This window comes from Hemicordylus capensis, chromosome 1 (genome assembly GCF_027244095.1).
Source record: "Hemicordylus capensis ecotype Gifberg chromosome 1, rHemCap1.1.pri, whole genome shotgun sequence".
Taxonomy (NCBI): Eukaryota; Metazoa; Chordata; class Lepidosauria; order Squamata; family Cordylidae; genus Hemicordylus; species Hemicordylus capensis.
The window spans coordinates 101,236,978-101,250,894 of NC_069657.1; the positions used below are offsets into that span (position 1 = coordinate 101,236,978).

The following is a 13,917-nucleotide window of genomic DNA, read 5'->3' on the forward strand; positions in this document are numbered from 1 at the left end:
AGAGACTTGTGTTTTTGGGTGGCATACAAATATGCTGAATGAATGAATAAATAAATAAATAAATAAATAAATCTAACATATATATTGCTATTTATAGCTTTTATGACCTTTCATAGTAAAAGCTACTCCTGCCCATCCTGCACCATGGTTGAGAGAGTATATCCTCTTTTCCATATTCTTCACCTGTCATATGTCAGTGCCCCATCCAACTTGAATTAGATCCAATATCTGTGAAGATATAGCTAATACTATCTATATAAACATCTTTTCAGATAGAGGGGGGAAACAGTGAGAGGGTGTGCCTCATTTCTTGCCTGTGGGCTTCTCAGAGGCATCTGGTGGACCGCTGTGTGAAACAGGATGCTAGACTAGATAGGCCTTGGGCCTGATCCAGAAAGGCTTTTCTTATGTAAGGGGTTGCATATATGATTAATTTGATCACAAAACTGTCACTGTTCCCTAAAGGTTAAATGACACTGACATCTTGCACCAGTTCCTGGGCACCTCTCAGGACTAAGTACAGTTGTGTTGTCCAATTGTACTGGACTAATTGTATTGTGGAAAATCTTATCAATCTCCTGTTAAAACTCAATAAATTATTACTGCCACTATTATTCTTATTACCATCATCACCACCACATTGATTGATGTTTACTGAAAACTCATTTCTTACATTCCCTGATGTCCAGTGAAATAAAATGGTGGGTGAGTTATATGAGCTTCTTCCCATGTCAGTTTAGGCCTCCATATAAATGCGCAATTGCGCGAAGGACCCATTTTTGCTATTTTTCTCCTCTCCTTTTTTTTCGAGGAGAGTAAATTGTGTGAACAGACCAACTGTGCATGATCACATGTTCTACAGTACATGGAGATTCTGGGTAGAAGAAAGTCACAGTGACATGATTACATGTCAAAGAACAGGTGGAACTTGATGATACTATGAGTCTTCTAGGGCAGGGTTTCTTAACCTTGGGCCCCCAGATGTTGCTGGACTACAACTCCCATCATCCCCAGACATGGCCTTTGTGGCTGAGGATGATGGGAGTTGTAGTCCAAACCCATCTGGGGGCACAAGGTTAAGAAACCCTATTCTGAAAGTTTCAAACTGAAATGGGCCATTTTGGGTGTTTCAAGCTTGAAACAAAATGCCCTCTAAAAGCGGGGCCAGTTTGAAGCTTGGAACAAAACAACTCCATTTTGATTGAAACATTTTGAGCACCATTTTGGAGGCTGGTTTTTCCCTTGCTTATTGGTTTTCTGACACTGGATTCTGATTGGCTTGTAATCTCCTTACTTTTTGGTTGGCTTGTAATCATACAAATCAAGTGTTGTCATGGGCAAATGTGCCCCCACTGACTGCAGGGAGGGAGGGGGAAATACAAAGGGAGGGAATTTCAAAATGTATTCAAAGGGACTGGGAGGCCGGGAGAGCCTTTATAGTGGCCTCTCTTGAATATAATACATCAGGACAGTAGGAAGTAAGGTTTGATTTTTGTGGATTTCTTTTCTTTTCTCAGCATTGAATATAATATGCTGTTCTATTGCTACTATAACTATCGGGTTTTGCTGCATCTCAGATTGGCAAAGGCAGAACTTGGGTGCCTTCCTTCCTTGAGTTGTGGCTCCCTTGAGGATCCTATGGGGTTTTGAGTTGAGAGTCCTATGGGGATTTGAGGGAAAGGTTAAACATTTGTCCACTTGCCCATTTCTTTTTTAGGTATGGTCGTGACCTGCCACATCAGGTCAGGTGTTTGGTGGAACACCAAAGTGGGTGACAATGGGGAACAATAGGCTGTTTTGCGTTTGCCCATTGTTCCATATGGCTGAAACACTCAAAATGTTTTGAGTTGTTTCGTCAAAACAGCTGGCCCGACTGCTGCTTTGATGAAACATTTAGGCCAATTTGTGTTTTGTTTCAAACTTGAAACAAAATGCAAAATCAGTTCCGTGCACATCCCTGGAGTCTTCATGATTTAGATTTAAGGAATACTGAGTCTGAACTGGATCTTATTCTGACATAAGTAGATTAATTGGTAAAACTTAGGCTTCTAGTTTATAGTTTTAAAGCTTCAGGTTTTAGAATTTTATCTGTATTTTTAAATTGTTTCAATTGTGTCAATGTTTTAATGGTTTTTGGATTGTGTACCACCTAGGGACTTTTTTGTATGGGAGGTATAGAAATGGAAGAAATAACAACAACAACAACAGCAACCAGGGTTCGACTTCCAGCTCTAAAAACAGTTGCCAAAAAACGACTTGCTCCCGCACTAAAAGATATAAATGCTGCACTTGCAGAAATAACAACCAATAATTTGCAAGAAACAAATCAACTAATGTACAGTGCAGCAACAATAACAACACAAGAGCTCGGATATAAGATCAGTGGACCTGTAAAAAAAGAAAGCAGTACATCACCTAAATAGAAGATTAGATTAGAAAATAAAATCGCCAGGCTTAGATCAGATTCTAGTAAATTGAAAGATATGAAAGACAAGAAGCTGAAGAATGAAAACACCAAACAGTATCTGATCCAAAAATACCACCTAGATTCAAGGAAAATTAGAGAAGTCCTGGAAATAATAAAGCAGCAAATAACAGCAGTGTCAAAGAAGATTAGCAGATACGAAGCCAGAATTACACAACACAGGTAGAATCTCCAATTCCAGTTGAATCAGATATTTATTTAAAAAGCTATGAGCAAGTGGAGTACACAGTTAATCAATGGCGAGATACTTGGACAGGTTAGCATTCGAAGAGGTATTTACCAAGGGGACACACTATCCCTGTGTTGTTTGTAATCGCCATGACTCCACTTTCACAAATACTAAACAAAACAGGCCTCGGATACCAAACATCTAAAACGTCAAGTAAAATCAACCATCTGCTGTACATGGACCATCTGAAGTTGTATGGAAAGTCCCAGTCAGAAATCGAATCACTGCTAAACACTGTCCGTATATTCAGTAGCGATATAGCAATGGAGTTTGGACTAGACAAGTGTGCTGCATTAATAATGAAAGAGGAAAAATAAAAAAAACAAAGGAATAGAACTACCCAATGGAAGCAAGATCAAGAACCTGGAAGAGAAAGAACATTACAAATACTTGGGCATTCTCCAGGCTGATAACATCGGACACACTGAAGTTAAAAGAAAAATGGGAGGTGAATACATCAGGAGAGTTAGAAAAATCCTCAAGTCCAAACTCAATGGCGGGAACACCATACAAGCCATAAACACCTGGGCTATACCTGTTATCAGATACACTGCAGGAATAATAAACTGGACCCAGGCAGAGCTAGTGATGCTAGATCGTAAGACCAGGAAAATCATGACCATCCATCATGCTCTGCACCCCCGCAGTGATGCAGATAGGCTATACTCCCTCGCAGCTCAGGCGGAAGAGGAATGCTACAAGTCCATCATACAGTAGAGGAGGAGAAAAGAGGCCTTAAACAAATCTAATTTAAAAACTATAAGATACAAGCATAAAAAAACATAGACACAAGAATAAAAACACATAGAAGCAGCATAGAAATGGTCATGTAAAAGCCGGGTAAAAAGCCATGATTTAAGAAGCTTTCTAATAACTGCAATGGAGTGTGAGGAGCAAATGGCCACTGGGAGAGCATTCCAAAGTCTGGGGGCAACAACAGAGAAGGCCCTGTCCCGAGTGCATGACAGACGAACCTCCTTCATTGTAGGCACCTGGAGCAGAGTCCCCTCAGATGACCTTGTCAAGCGGGCAGCAACCCTTGGGAGCAGGCAGTCCCTGAGATACCCCGGGCCCAAACCGTTAAGGGCTTTAAAGGCCAAACCAGCACCTTGAATTGAACCCGGAAACGAACTGGCAGCCAGTGCAGCTCTTTCAGGATGGGTGTGATGTGCTCCCACTGGGCAGCTCTGGACAAAACCCTAGCTGCCGCGTTTTGCACTAGCTGCAGTTTCTGGATATTCTTCAAGGGCAGCCCCACATAGAGTGCATTACAGTAATCCAGCTGTGACGTGACTAAGGAATGGGTAACTGTGGCCACATCTGCCTTCTTGAGAAAGGGACGCAGCTGGCGCACTAGCTGAAGCCATGCAAAGGCACCCCTGGCCACCGCCTCCACCTGAGCTTCCAAAAGCAGCGCCGGGTCCAGTAGTACCCCCAAGCTGCGTACTTGCTCCTTCAAGGGGAGTGCAACCCCATCGAGAACTGGTAAAATCTCCTCATCCCGATTGGCTCTCCTACTGACCAACAGTACCTCCGTCTTGTCCGGATTCAATTTCAGTTTATTAGCCCACATCCAACCCATCATGGCCTCCAGCCCCTGATTCAGGACATCCACTGCCTCCCTAGGATCAGATGACAACTCAGTCCAAGTACCCAGATGACCTCTTCCAGCGGTTTCATGTAGATGTTTAACAGCATGGGGGACAAGACCGAACCCTGCGGGACCCCACAGGCCAGTGGCCATGGAACCGAGCAGTAGTCCCCCAGCACCACCTTCTGGACCCTCCCCCCAAGAAAGGACCGGAACCACTGCAACGCAGTACCTCCAATTCCCATACTCAAAAGGCGGCCCAGAAGGATACCATGATTGATGGTATCGAAAACCACCAAGAGGTGCAGCAGAACCAACAGGGACGCACTGTAGTTCCTGGCGTAGGTCATCCACTAGAGCGACCAAGGCAGTCCCAGTCTCATACCCAGGGCGGAAGCCAGATTGAAAAGGGTCCAGATAATCCGTATCATCCAAGACCTTCTGCAGCTGGGACGCTACCACACTCTCTATCACCTTGCCCAAGAAGGGCAGGTCTATAGTTGTCCAGGTTATCCTAGTTATCCTAGACCCTTGGAAAGGGCCCTATAATTAAAGTACCAAATCTAGTCAATAACATTTGGTAGACTGTGTGTAAATAGCATAATAATAATTAATTCCAAAATATGTTTGGAATCATGTTTTCGTTTCTGCTGCTCTTTACATGATATGTCCCATAGCATATTGCTAACATTTGAGTAATAATTCTCTAGTGTCTTCTATGAAGATTTTATAAATATTAGATTCTTGTTTGGAAATTGTTCTATTAACAATTTGTATATAGTGGGGTGTCTGTTTTGTCAGTTAAAGCTTTTACATTACTTATGCAGTTATTTTCTGTGTTTCACCTGTGTCCATGTTCAGAAGGCAAACAATTAAGTCGCTTGCCTGATGATGCTAGTCTTGAAGTAGTCATTTGTTTTTATTGCTTGGTAGACCATGTGTACCAGTTGGCAAGATTATTTTCTAGCTGAGGGATACAATCACTCATTGGTTGACACTTTGGAAACTGAAGCCAGCTGGCAGCTCCTGAATGAATTTCTGTTTCCCCAATCCAGTTTGGAAATGATATTGCATATCTTGATATTGAGAGGGCTGGTGAAAAGACAGATCATCCTGTCAGGTACACTTAAGACAATCACCATGCTTTCCCCAAAGATACTTTGGGGTGTGGGTGGGGTACTTATTTACAAGATCATATTCCTCTTTGAGCCTGTAAATATTTGCTTCATCTGTGAGCTTCTCTTTATGGAACTATGCTGCTTCTCTTCAAAGGCCCGCTTCATGTATTGTGTTTTTTCCTATGTAGAAGTGCTTTCCAGATAGGAAATGCAGAATCACACAGATATAGCAAATACACATGATTGATCTATATGCGTGTTTCATGCTTTTCTTAAATAGTGGCTCATGGTATGAAGCTTCCCTGAGAGGCTGTTGCTTCGGTATAGAGTTATAGAGTTAATGTTTTCCATAACTTCATAGATACTTTCAAGTTAACCAAATAGGTCGAAAAAGGCAGCTGTCAGACCCGAGTGCATGAGGCAGTGTTGTTCAGTTGGTAGAACAACTGACATGAAATGTATGCCATTGGACATAGATTTGGAAATTCTGGTTTAAGTTCCAGACTTTTTCTGCTGTCCTAGAATCATTGTATTGCTATGGGCATGTCTTTTTCAGTTGCCCTTCTGTAATCACCTCTCTCACAGGACTGTAGTGAGGGCAGATGCAATAAATCACTACAAAGCACCTTGCAAAGTACAACACCTATGTAATTAATAAGTAATTGGGGAAAGGATATGTCAGACACTGTGGACACATAATGTAGTTATGGTTAGTTTTACTTTAAGAAAATCCAGAAAGAACCTTTCCATGCACGTTCCTCCAGAATGCTGTTTCTTCTCTTATTTTCAGGTTATTTTTCTGTTTTAGGCTAGCACAATGTTGTGCTGTGTAAAAATAACCTTTATTAAAAATCTAGAATCACTTAAAATGTTGATTACGTTAGTAATCATGTAGGATTTTTTTTAAAAAAACATCATTTGGGGACGTTTCCTGGGCTCTTAGTGGAAAATGGAGGCTGAAACATCCTTCAAGTTGCACTTTCTTTGCAAAGTACAAAGCCTATGTAATTAATAAGTAATTATTGAAAATGTTAATAGTAATAAGTCAATAATTGTGAGATAGGAACATAGGAAGCTGCCATAAACTGAGTCAGACAATTGGGCCATCTAGCTCAGTATTGTCTACACCGACTGGCAGTGGCTTCTCCAAGGTTGCAGGCAGGAATCTCTCTCAGCCCTATCTTGGAGATGCCAGAGAGGGAACTTGGAATCTAGATGCTCTTCCCAGAGCAGCTCCATCCCCTAAGGGGAATATCTTACAGTGCTCACATGTAGTCTCCCATTCATATGCAACCAGGGCAGATCCTGCTTAGCTAAGGGCACAAGTCATACTTACTACCACAAGACCATCCTAAGACTTTTAAAATCCTGATTTGTATCCTCTGCTCTTTGGCTGTGGGACTTTAATGAAGTTTTTATGCTTCTTTTGTTGTTTCCTCAGTTGGGATGACAGCAGTTCTGTCAGCAGTGGGATCAGTGATACCATAGATAACCTCAGCACCGATGACATTAACACAAGCTCCTCCATCAGCTCCTATGCCAACACACCTGCATCCTCCCGTAAGAACCTAGATTCCCAGGTAAGGTTTCTTTTTTGTTTCAGACATATAATAATGTGGTCTTTCTTAATTTATCTAAGTATTACGACCCAGTGCTTCAACAGTGTGCTTTTTTTTTTCACTTTCTAGATTGTACCAAAAGAGAATTAAATACCTGCAGAACTTTTAAAACAGTTCTCCATTTCTAGATATATTATTATGACTGAATAATAAATTGTTGATGCTAGTATTTGCTTTGGCAGCTGGCCTGCCCTTGATTTGATACCATACTTTATTTCTTCATAAATTATTTCTGTTTTCTGCTTTATTGTGCTATCTGTAGGCAGCTTACAGTATGAGTAAATAAAATGTAAACTGCTCTTCCTTTGTGTCCGTATTTGAGTTTCTATAGAAAATGGAGGGTTTATCCCCTTTCAAGAAGCAGTTTTGTAGAGAGTGGTGAACAAATGAATGATGTTAATGTTGTGTGGTTAAAGGAAAGTCTCTGAAGACTAGAGAAAATTTCTGGGAATTTTGAAACAATGAAAAGAACACCCCCCCCGCGGATTATTTTTTAAAAGAACCACCTATTTCACAAGAGGTTTTCACAAATTTTCCATAATTTCCAATCTGGCATAAAAACTGAGTTGGGGGCAATTCCCCCCCCCCCCGCCTTTTACTTCTCTAGACTAGGAAGGAAAGGCATTGATCATATAGGTCACTACAATTATTGATCCAAGTCATAGAGACAATGAATTTTGTCAACGATATCCCCAAACTGCTGGAAACTAGGATATATTTTGGTTATGCCACTATCTCTAAATAGGATGTGGCCCTTGGTGTGAGGTTTAAGCAGACTCAACCTTTATTTATTTGTCTGTTTATTTAATATCGCCCCAAACCAAAGTCTCGGGGCGGTTCACAATCATAAAACAACAATACAAATAAATAAAATATTAAAATAAATTAAAACTCCAAAAAGCTGCTTAAAACAAAAACAGTTTATAATATTTAAAATTACAAAAGCTTTAGTCCTCTGAATTAAATGTTTGACACGCTATCAATTTTGTATTGAAATCAGTAACTGACACTTAGACTAATGAAGTGTGCACATTTTTAGGGACTGCAGGGGCACAATTGGAGCCTTTGTACAACTCCCCCAGTTCCCTTGCATGTGCACTGTTGCACAAGAGTTCTTGAGGATCAGTGATATATTCCAGAGTGTTCACAGCAGATACAGAGTGTTCACTGCATTCCGTACTCCAAGGGCTCTTGTGCCAACAGCACACAGGGTAACTGGAGGAGTTGCATGAGGGCTCCCATTGTAGACATAGAAATCTGCTTTATAGAGTCAGACCTTTGGTCCATCTAGTTCAGTATTGTCTACACTGACTGGCAGCAACTCTCCAAAGTTTTAGGCAGGAGCCTTTCCCAGGAGGTGCCAGGAATCCTAGGACCTTCTCCATGCAAAGCAGATACTCTACCACTGAACTTAGGCGCCAAACCCCATCATATCCCTGGAAGGATACGTGCTTCATTAGTCGGGATGTCAGCCAATGAAATGTGCTGTGAATTGTACATTTATGCCTTTTTTATTTCAGTGGGATTTTGATGTCTTTAGATTTCTCTAAGTTGTGTGCTTGCACACACGCACACACACACCTACCTTTAAGTCTCAACAATTTGCAACTACGCCAGCACTGAGAATTTTATAAGACATTAGCTGAGTTCAGACATAATTTTATTTCTTTATTTACTTATTGGATTTGTGTGTTTCCCAACTGACAAATGTCCTCAGGGAGCTTTCATAATGTGAAACCATGGTTTGTGTAGCTTCACATTATGTCTGTACCTGAACATGACCATAAACGATGGTTTGCATGTAGCTGACAAACCAGGATGTTCTTCTATGATTTTATTGCTATGCAAACCACAGTTTCCTGTGCAAACCACTGTGGCTTTATGTTATGTCCAAGTTCACTAACCATTGACAAACCACCGATAAACCACTGTCAGGAGGTCATAACACTATAGCAGCAGAAACAAACTTATGACCCAAGTTTTGAGCAGATGGAAAACTAAAACAGACCAACAGCTTGAATAATAGTTTGTTTGTGGTATGTCCAGAAGCTGAAATCATGGTTAGTACAAGCCGTAGTTTTAAATATGGCTGAAACCAACAGTGTTCTATGTTCACAGTTTGTGGCTTCCTGGCTTCCATGCTTTGGTAACAAATGCTGAATTTCTTGAAGAATAAGATCATATATTTTATTTATTTATTTATTTATTACATTTATAAACCGCCCCATCCAAAGGCTTTGGGATTTGGCATTATTAATTAACAGATGTTATTTTTCGTTTGACACTGGAAACTTATAGTGTACTGTTCATTAAATAACAGAATTTTAATTAAGTTCACATAAAAGCTTAAAGATTATTATACTTTTCTGAGGAAATGTAAACACATGCTGCTTAATGAAATGTATTAAAAATTTCCAAGGCTACATGTTGTGACAAGCCTCCTATTTTTTGGCACCTTTTCACAAGAAAAGTGTATTTAATGTCTATAGGTGGCATTCAAGGAGCTTTCAGTATTCCTTGCCAAGAGATTGAACCACAGTAAAGAATTTGAATTTGAATGCAGTTCGGAAGTATTCAGTAATTGACTGTCACCACAGATGTGTGTTATTGCTCTACTTTCTTTTAATAGCTAACACATCAAGTTTGCATCTAAAATTAGATTGGGTTTTAAGTAATATTTCTTGAAAGATTGCTTTGGGGGCAGTCAGACGTATTTTGTGTTGTTATGGAATATATGGTGCCTAGCTTTCTTACAGATGCTGTTTTGTAAATATTCCTTTTTCTTTGTAGTTATTTCTGTTCCATTTTTAATCTGGAGGCCAACATTATTTTAATAGCAGTTTTAAATGCTGCAGTGGAGTTGCCATGAAGTGTTACATTGCCTTGAGTACTCTGATGCAAGAATCTTATTACTCTTTGTTCCTTTGCCATAAAGTGCATAGTTGTGGCAGTGGCTGCATTTAAAGAGTTTTGCCTCTGGTTGGAAATATTGGAGGTTTCATGTGTGTTTAAAATTGCTAGTGCTAAGCTCTGCTCTGAACTTGATCATATATGCTGAGGTTTCAAAACATTCTTTATAATGAAAGATTTGAAAAGCTATATGTGTAGCTACTGTTTACTCTTGGATTTGGGCCGACTAAAATAATATTTCTATATTTCTTGAACTGTGGGGAAGGCTTTTCTATATAGTGCAATTGCAGTAACTTCTTCACAGGCACCATCCCCAGTCTTTAGGTGTACATGCCTTGACTGGAGCAGAAGATACATCTTAATTCCACCCCCCAAACCCTCCACCCCCCATTCCCCCCCTCAGTATTTCATTCACTATAACAGGAGGACCTGGAGGCTTTACAGACAGACTGTTACCCCGAATTTCCTTCGGAAGAGAGTGTGTGTGTATACGCACCAGACAAACTTACCCTGAAGTCACTTCAAGATCCTTGGACCACTCCACACACAAATCATGCTTTGTCTTGTGAATTCTAGCTTATGTCAGTGTATTTCCGGGTTTTTAAAATGCTAGTTTTAAGCTACTTTTTCTGAAAACGCAAATAGGGAGATGCACTGGTGTAGAATAATTAGCATGATAGGAGAGATACTCTCTTTAGAAATGCAGATATAGCTCTTTAGAAAGCTCAGCCCCCCATATTGCCTAGAAAGAAAACAGGAAGTCATGCCATGTGAACTTACATCAAACAAAACCTGAGAGCAGAGGGGAAGGGCTGCTTCCCTCAATGCCGTGAGTGTGATTCGAAGTGGCTTCGCTCAACATTTACCCCGCAGCATGAAGCCATGTGTGAATAACTCCCTGGAGCCCTTTCTCATGATTACATGAGATGACTACCATGCGGGCAGCGAGGAAGGCTGCTAAAACTTACTTTCCCCGCAGACAATCCCTCTGTTCTGCTGGGCACGGTGATAGTGCACCCAGATGGTTGCTGGCTTCCCCTGGCAGCATCGTCCTGGCCCCCTAAAATCCCATAATGCATCTCGTGAGTGCACAGTGTATTGTGGCAATCCTCCCGGTGCTGGCTGGGAGCCTACTCCTGTGTCGGTGCCGCATGGCGCCAACACACAGGCATTTAGCCCAAATTAAGGGCATCTTCACACCCTTAAAACCATCTAATGGCACAGCAGCGATATAGGAAGGTGCTGAAAATGGCTCAGTGGAAAATCTGTACTGGATACACACAAACCTTCCTTTCAAAATACAAAATTCTACACCAAGGACATTTAGATTAACCCAAATAAATAACTTCATTGTGCAGATTTGCATACTTTTGTTTAGTTTGCATAATAGCTACGTTTGATCTATGAGTTGGTTTGGGGTTAAGGAGACAGTGACTGACATCCAGACTAATCCTGTGCCAATACACTAGAGCTTTCCATTGTGCAAGGGAGATTCAGCAATCTCCCCTTTCTTCTGCTATCACCTGTGCCTACCCAAACTCCTTCCCCATGTGAGGAAGTCCATGACATATCACAAATATCAGCCAGGATCTGGAAGCGATAGGGTGAGGCACAGGGGCATAGCTAGAGGAGAGGGGGCCCGTGTTCATCCCTATCTCTGGTGGTCCCCCAGAGTGAGGGGAAAAAATAGGAAGGGGTGGAGCTGAAGGGCCCTCAGGAGCTGGGGGCCCGTGTTCTTTGAACCCTTTCGCTCAATTATAGCTACTCAGACCTTGCTTATTTTCTGAACTCTCGGCAGCCTTTGCTGATTTGTTCTCTGCCCAGAAATCATGAAACGTGCTATCAAAAGAATTCTGAAAAGTATAGAATGTGGGCAGGTACAGAATTCTCAGTATTATATTTGGACACTTGGAGTTCCCCCTACCCATGATGGTTGGACAGTCCTTGGACTTCTGGTGGTTGTTGGTCTTTTCCTCAACCTGAACTCTTTGATATTTGTATTTTATCTTTTTCCTTCCAAGAGTTTATATATAAAAACTTCAGCAGCCTATAACTCCTTGGAAGAAAAGCGGGATATAAATATAATAAGTAAGTAGGTAAATAAGTTATTTGTTTAAAATAATTCTAACCCGCCCCTCCAGCAGACTGCTACTTGGGAGAGCTTACAGTAAAACCACAAGAAAGCAACAATAAATAGTAAAACTTAAAACAAAACAAAACAGTAAGGTAAAATAGCAGACAGGATTAAAAATGAATTAAAACTAGATTGTCTTGTCCAATACATTGCACAGTGATCCCTACTCCATGTAAATAGGCAATCTATTTAATTTTGGAATGCCTGTTCTTTGAGGCAAACCAAACAAAACGTGCAGGTGCATGTAACATTATCTGATCAAGCTTTTTAAATAGGAACAGCCACTTACAGCATTCAGTTGAGATTGAAGAATGAGTGTGTTGGGCAGTAGTTACTAACCCTTGCCTGCTGTTTACCTTTTCATATCACCTGCCTAGCAGCTTATCCCCCATGGAGTTCCAAATGCTTCTTTGTGGGGTTAAAAAGTTAACTTCAGTGAGAGTTTGGTGCATGATGATTCAGCACTTTAAAATGTTTCTTTAATGTATATACATATGTATTTTAAATATATATATTTTCTATAAATGTGAGCCACAGATGAATGTACAGGACAGGGCAGGAAACAAAAATTGCACAAAGAAAGAGATTTCCACAGCATCAGAGTGTTTGGGTTGCCATCTGTGTAGCAGGTTCACAGCTTTTCCAGCTAGTTCTTGCATCTGTAGATGTCAGTCTCCATGTGTGGGATTTGAATTGCAAATTATTTCAGAGGAATAATGAAGCCCGTGCAAGTGAAACAAAAGAATTCAGATAAAGAAAACAGCCAAGCGAAGGGCCCCTCCCCACAGTCACCATGGAGGCGGGGCGGGAATTAGCATTGTACTTGACTAACCCAAACCAGTGACATAAGCTTGGAGCAAAGAGAGGGAAATTTAATTGATGAATAAATTGTTTTTAAAGCGACTCTGGGTAATCTCAAATTTAAATTTAGTCAGGAGGAGTTGCGAAGTGTTGCCTGCTCTGAAAAATCTCACCTCAACTGATGTTAAAGTTAGTGTGAGGCTAAAACAAAAAAGCACTCTATCTCTCAGTCTTGCAAAAAGCTGCCTCTTCATGCTCCACAGATCAAATTGCCAGCAAAGAGATAGGAAGGCAGACAGAACAAAGGAAAAGCTCACAACACACATTTGAAGTGAGTTTGTGCTTTGCAGTGAAAGGTAGATGAGGAGCTACAAGATACATTTTATTTCCAGGCTTGATTGATCCTGTTTTCTGTTTTTGTTTGTTTGGTAACTGTTTTGATTAAAATGTTTTAGAGATTAAATAATAGGTAGTGTGATTCAGTTTAATTGTTTGTTTTTGCGGGGGTTGGTTATTACTTCTAGAAAAGAATCCAAATAAAAAGAACAAAGTATGATCCTTGAAATTTTCAGGACAGCATGAGGAATTTTGGATTCTAGGGGAAGAAATAAAGTATACAGTGACAGTTTATGATTGTTCTGTTTCCCCTCAGACTGATGCTGAAAAGCATTCCCAGGTAGAGAGGAATTCCTTGTGGTCTGGTGATGAAATTAAGAAATCAGATGGAGGCTCAGACAGTGGTGTAAAGATGGAGCCTGGATCTAAATGGAGACGGAATCCTTCTGATGTGTCTGATGAATCTGATAAAAGCACTTCTGGGAGGAAGAACACAGTCATTTCACAGACAGGCTCCTGGAGACGAGGCATGTCTGCTCAGGTTGGCATTACCACACCAAGGACAAAGACGTCCGCCACCTCAGGAACATTGAAGACACCTGGAACAGGTGAGGAATGCACAGCCAAAAGGTGAACAGTGCAGGCCAAGTGCTTGTGCTGTTGGGAGAAAAAAAGTCTTCTGAACTGTCAGGAT

The 13,917-nt window shown here is 40.8% G+C and overlaps 1 protein-coding gene across 10 annotated transcripts in view; it reads left to right on the forward strand.

The window, feature by feature from the left end:
• Positions 1 to 13,917, forward strand: part of NAV2 (neuron navigator 2) — a 410,389-nt gene that overhangs the window by 320,018 nt on the left and 76,454 nt on the right. For all 10 annotated transcript variants that reach the window (XM_053286662.1, XM_053286663.1, XM_053286664.1 and 7 more), the window contains 2 exons: positions 6,865 to 7,003; positions 13,540 to 13,831. In XM_053286662.1, coding sequence (XP_053142637.1) covers positions 6,865 to 7,003; positions 13,540 to 13,831 — 431 coding nt within the window. The remainder of the gene's footprint in view (positions 1 to 6,864; positions 7,004 to 13,539; positions 13,832 to 13,917) is intronic.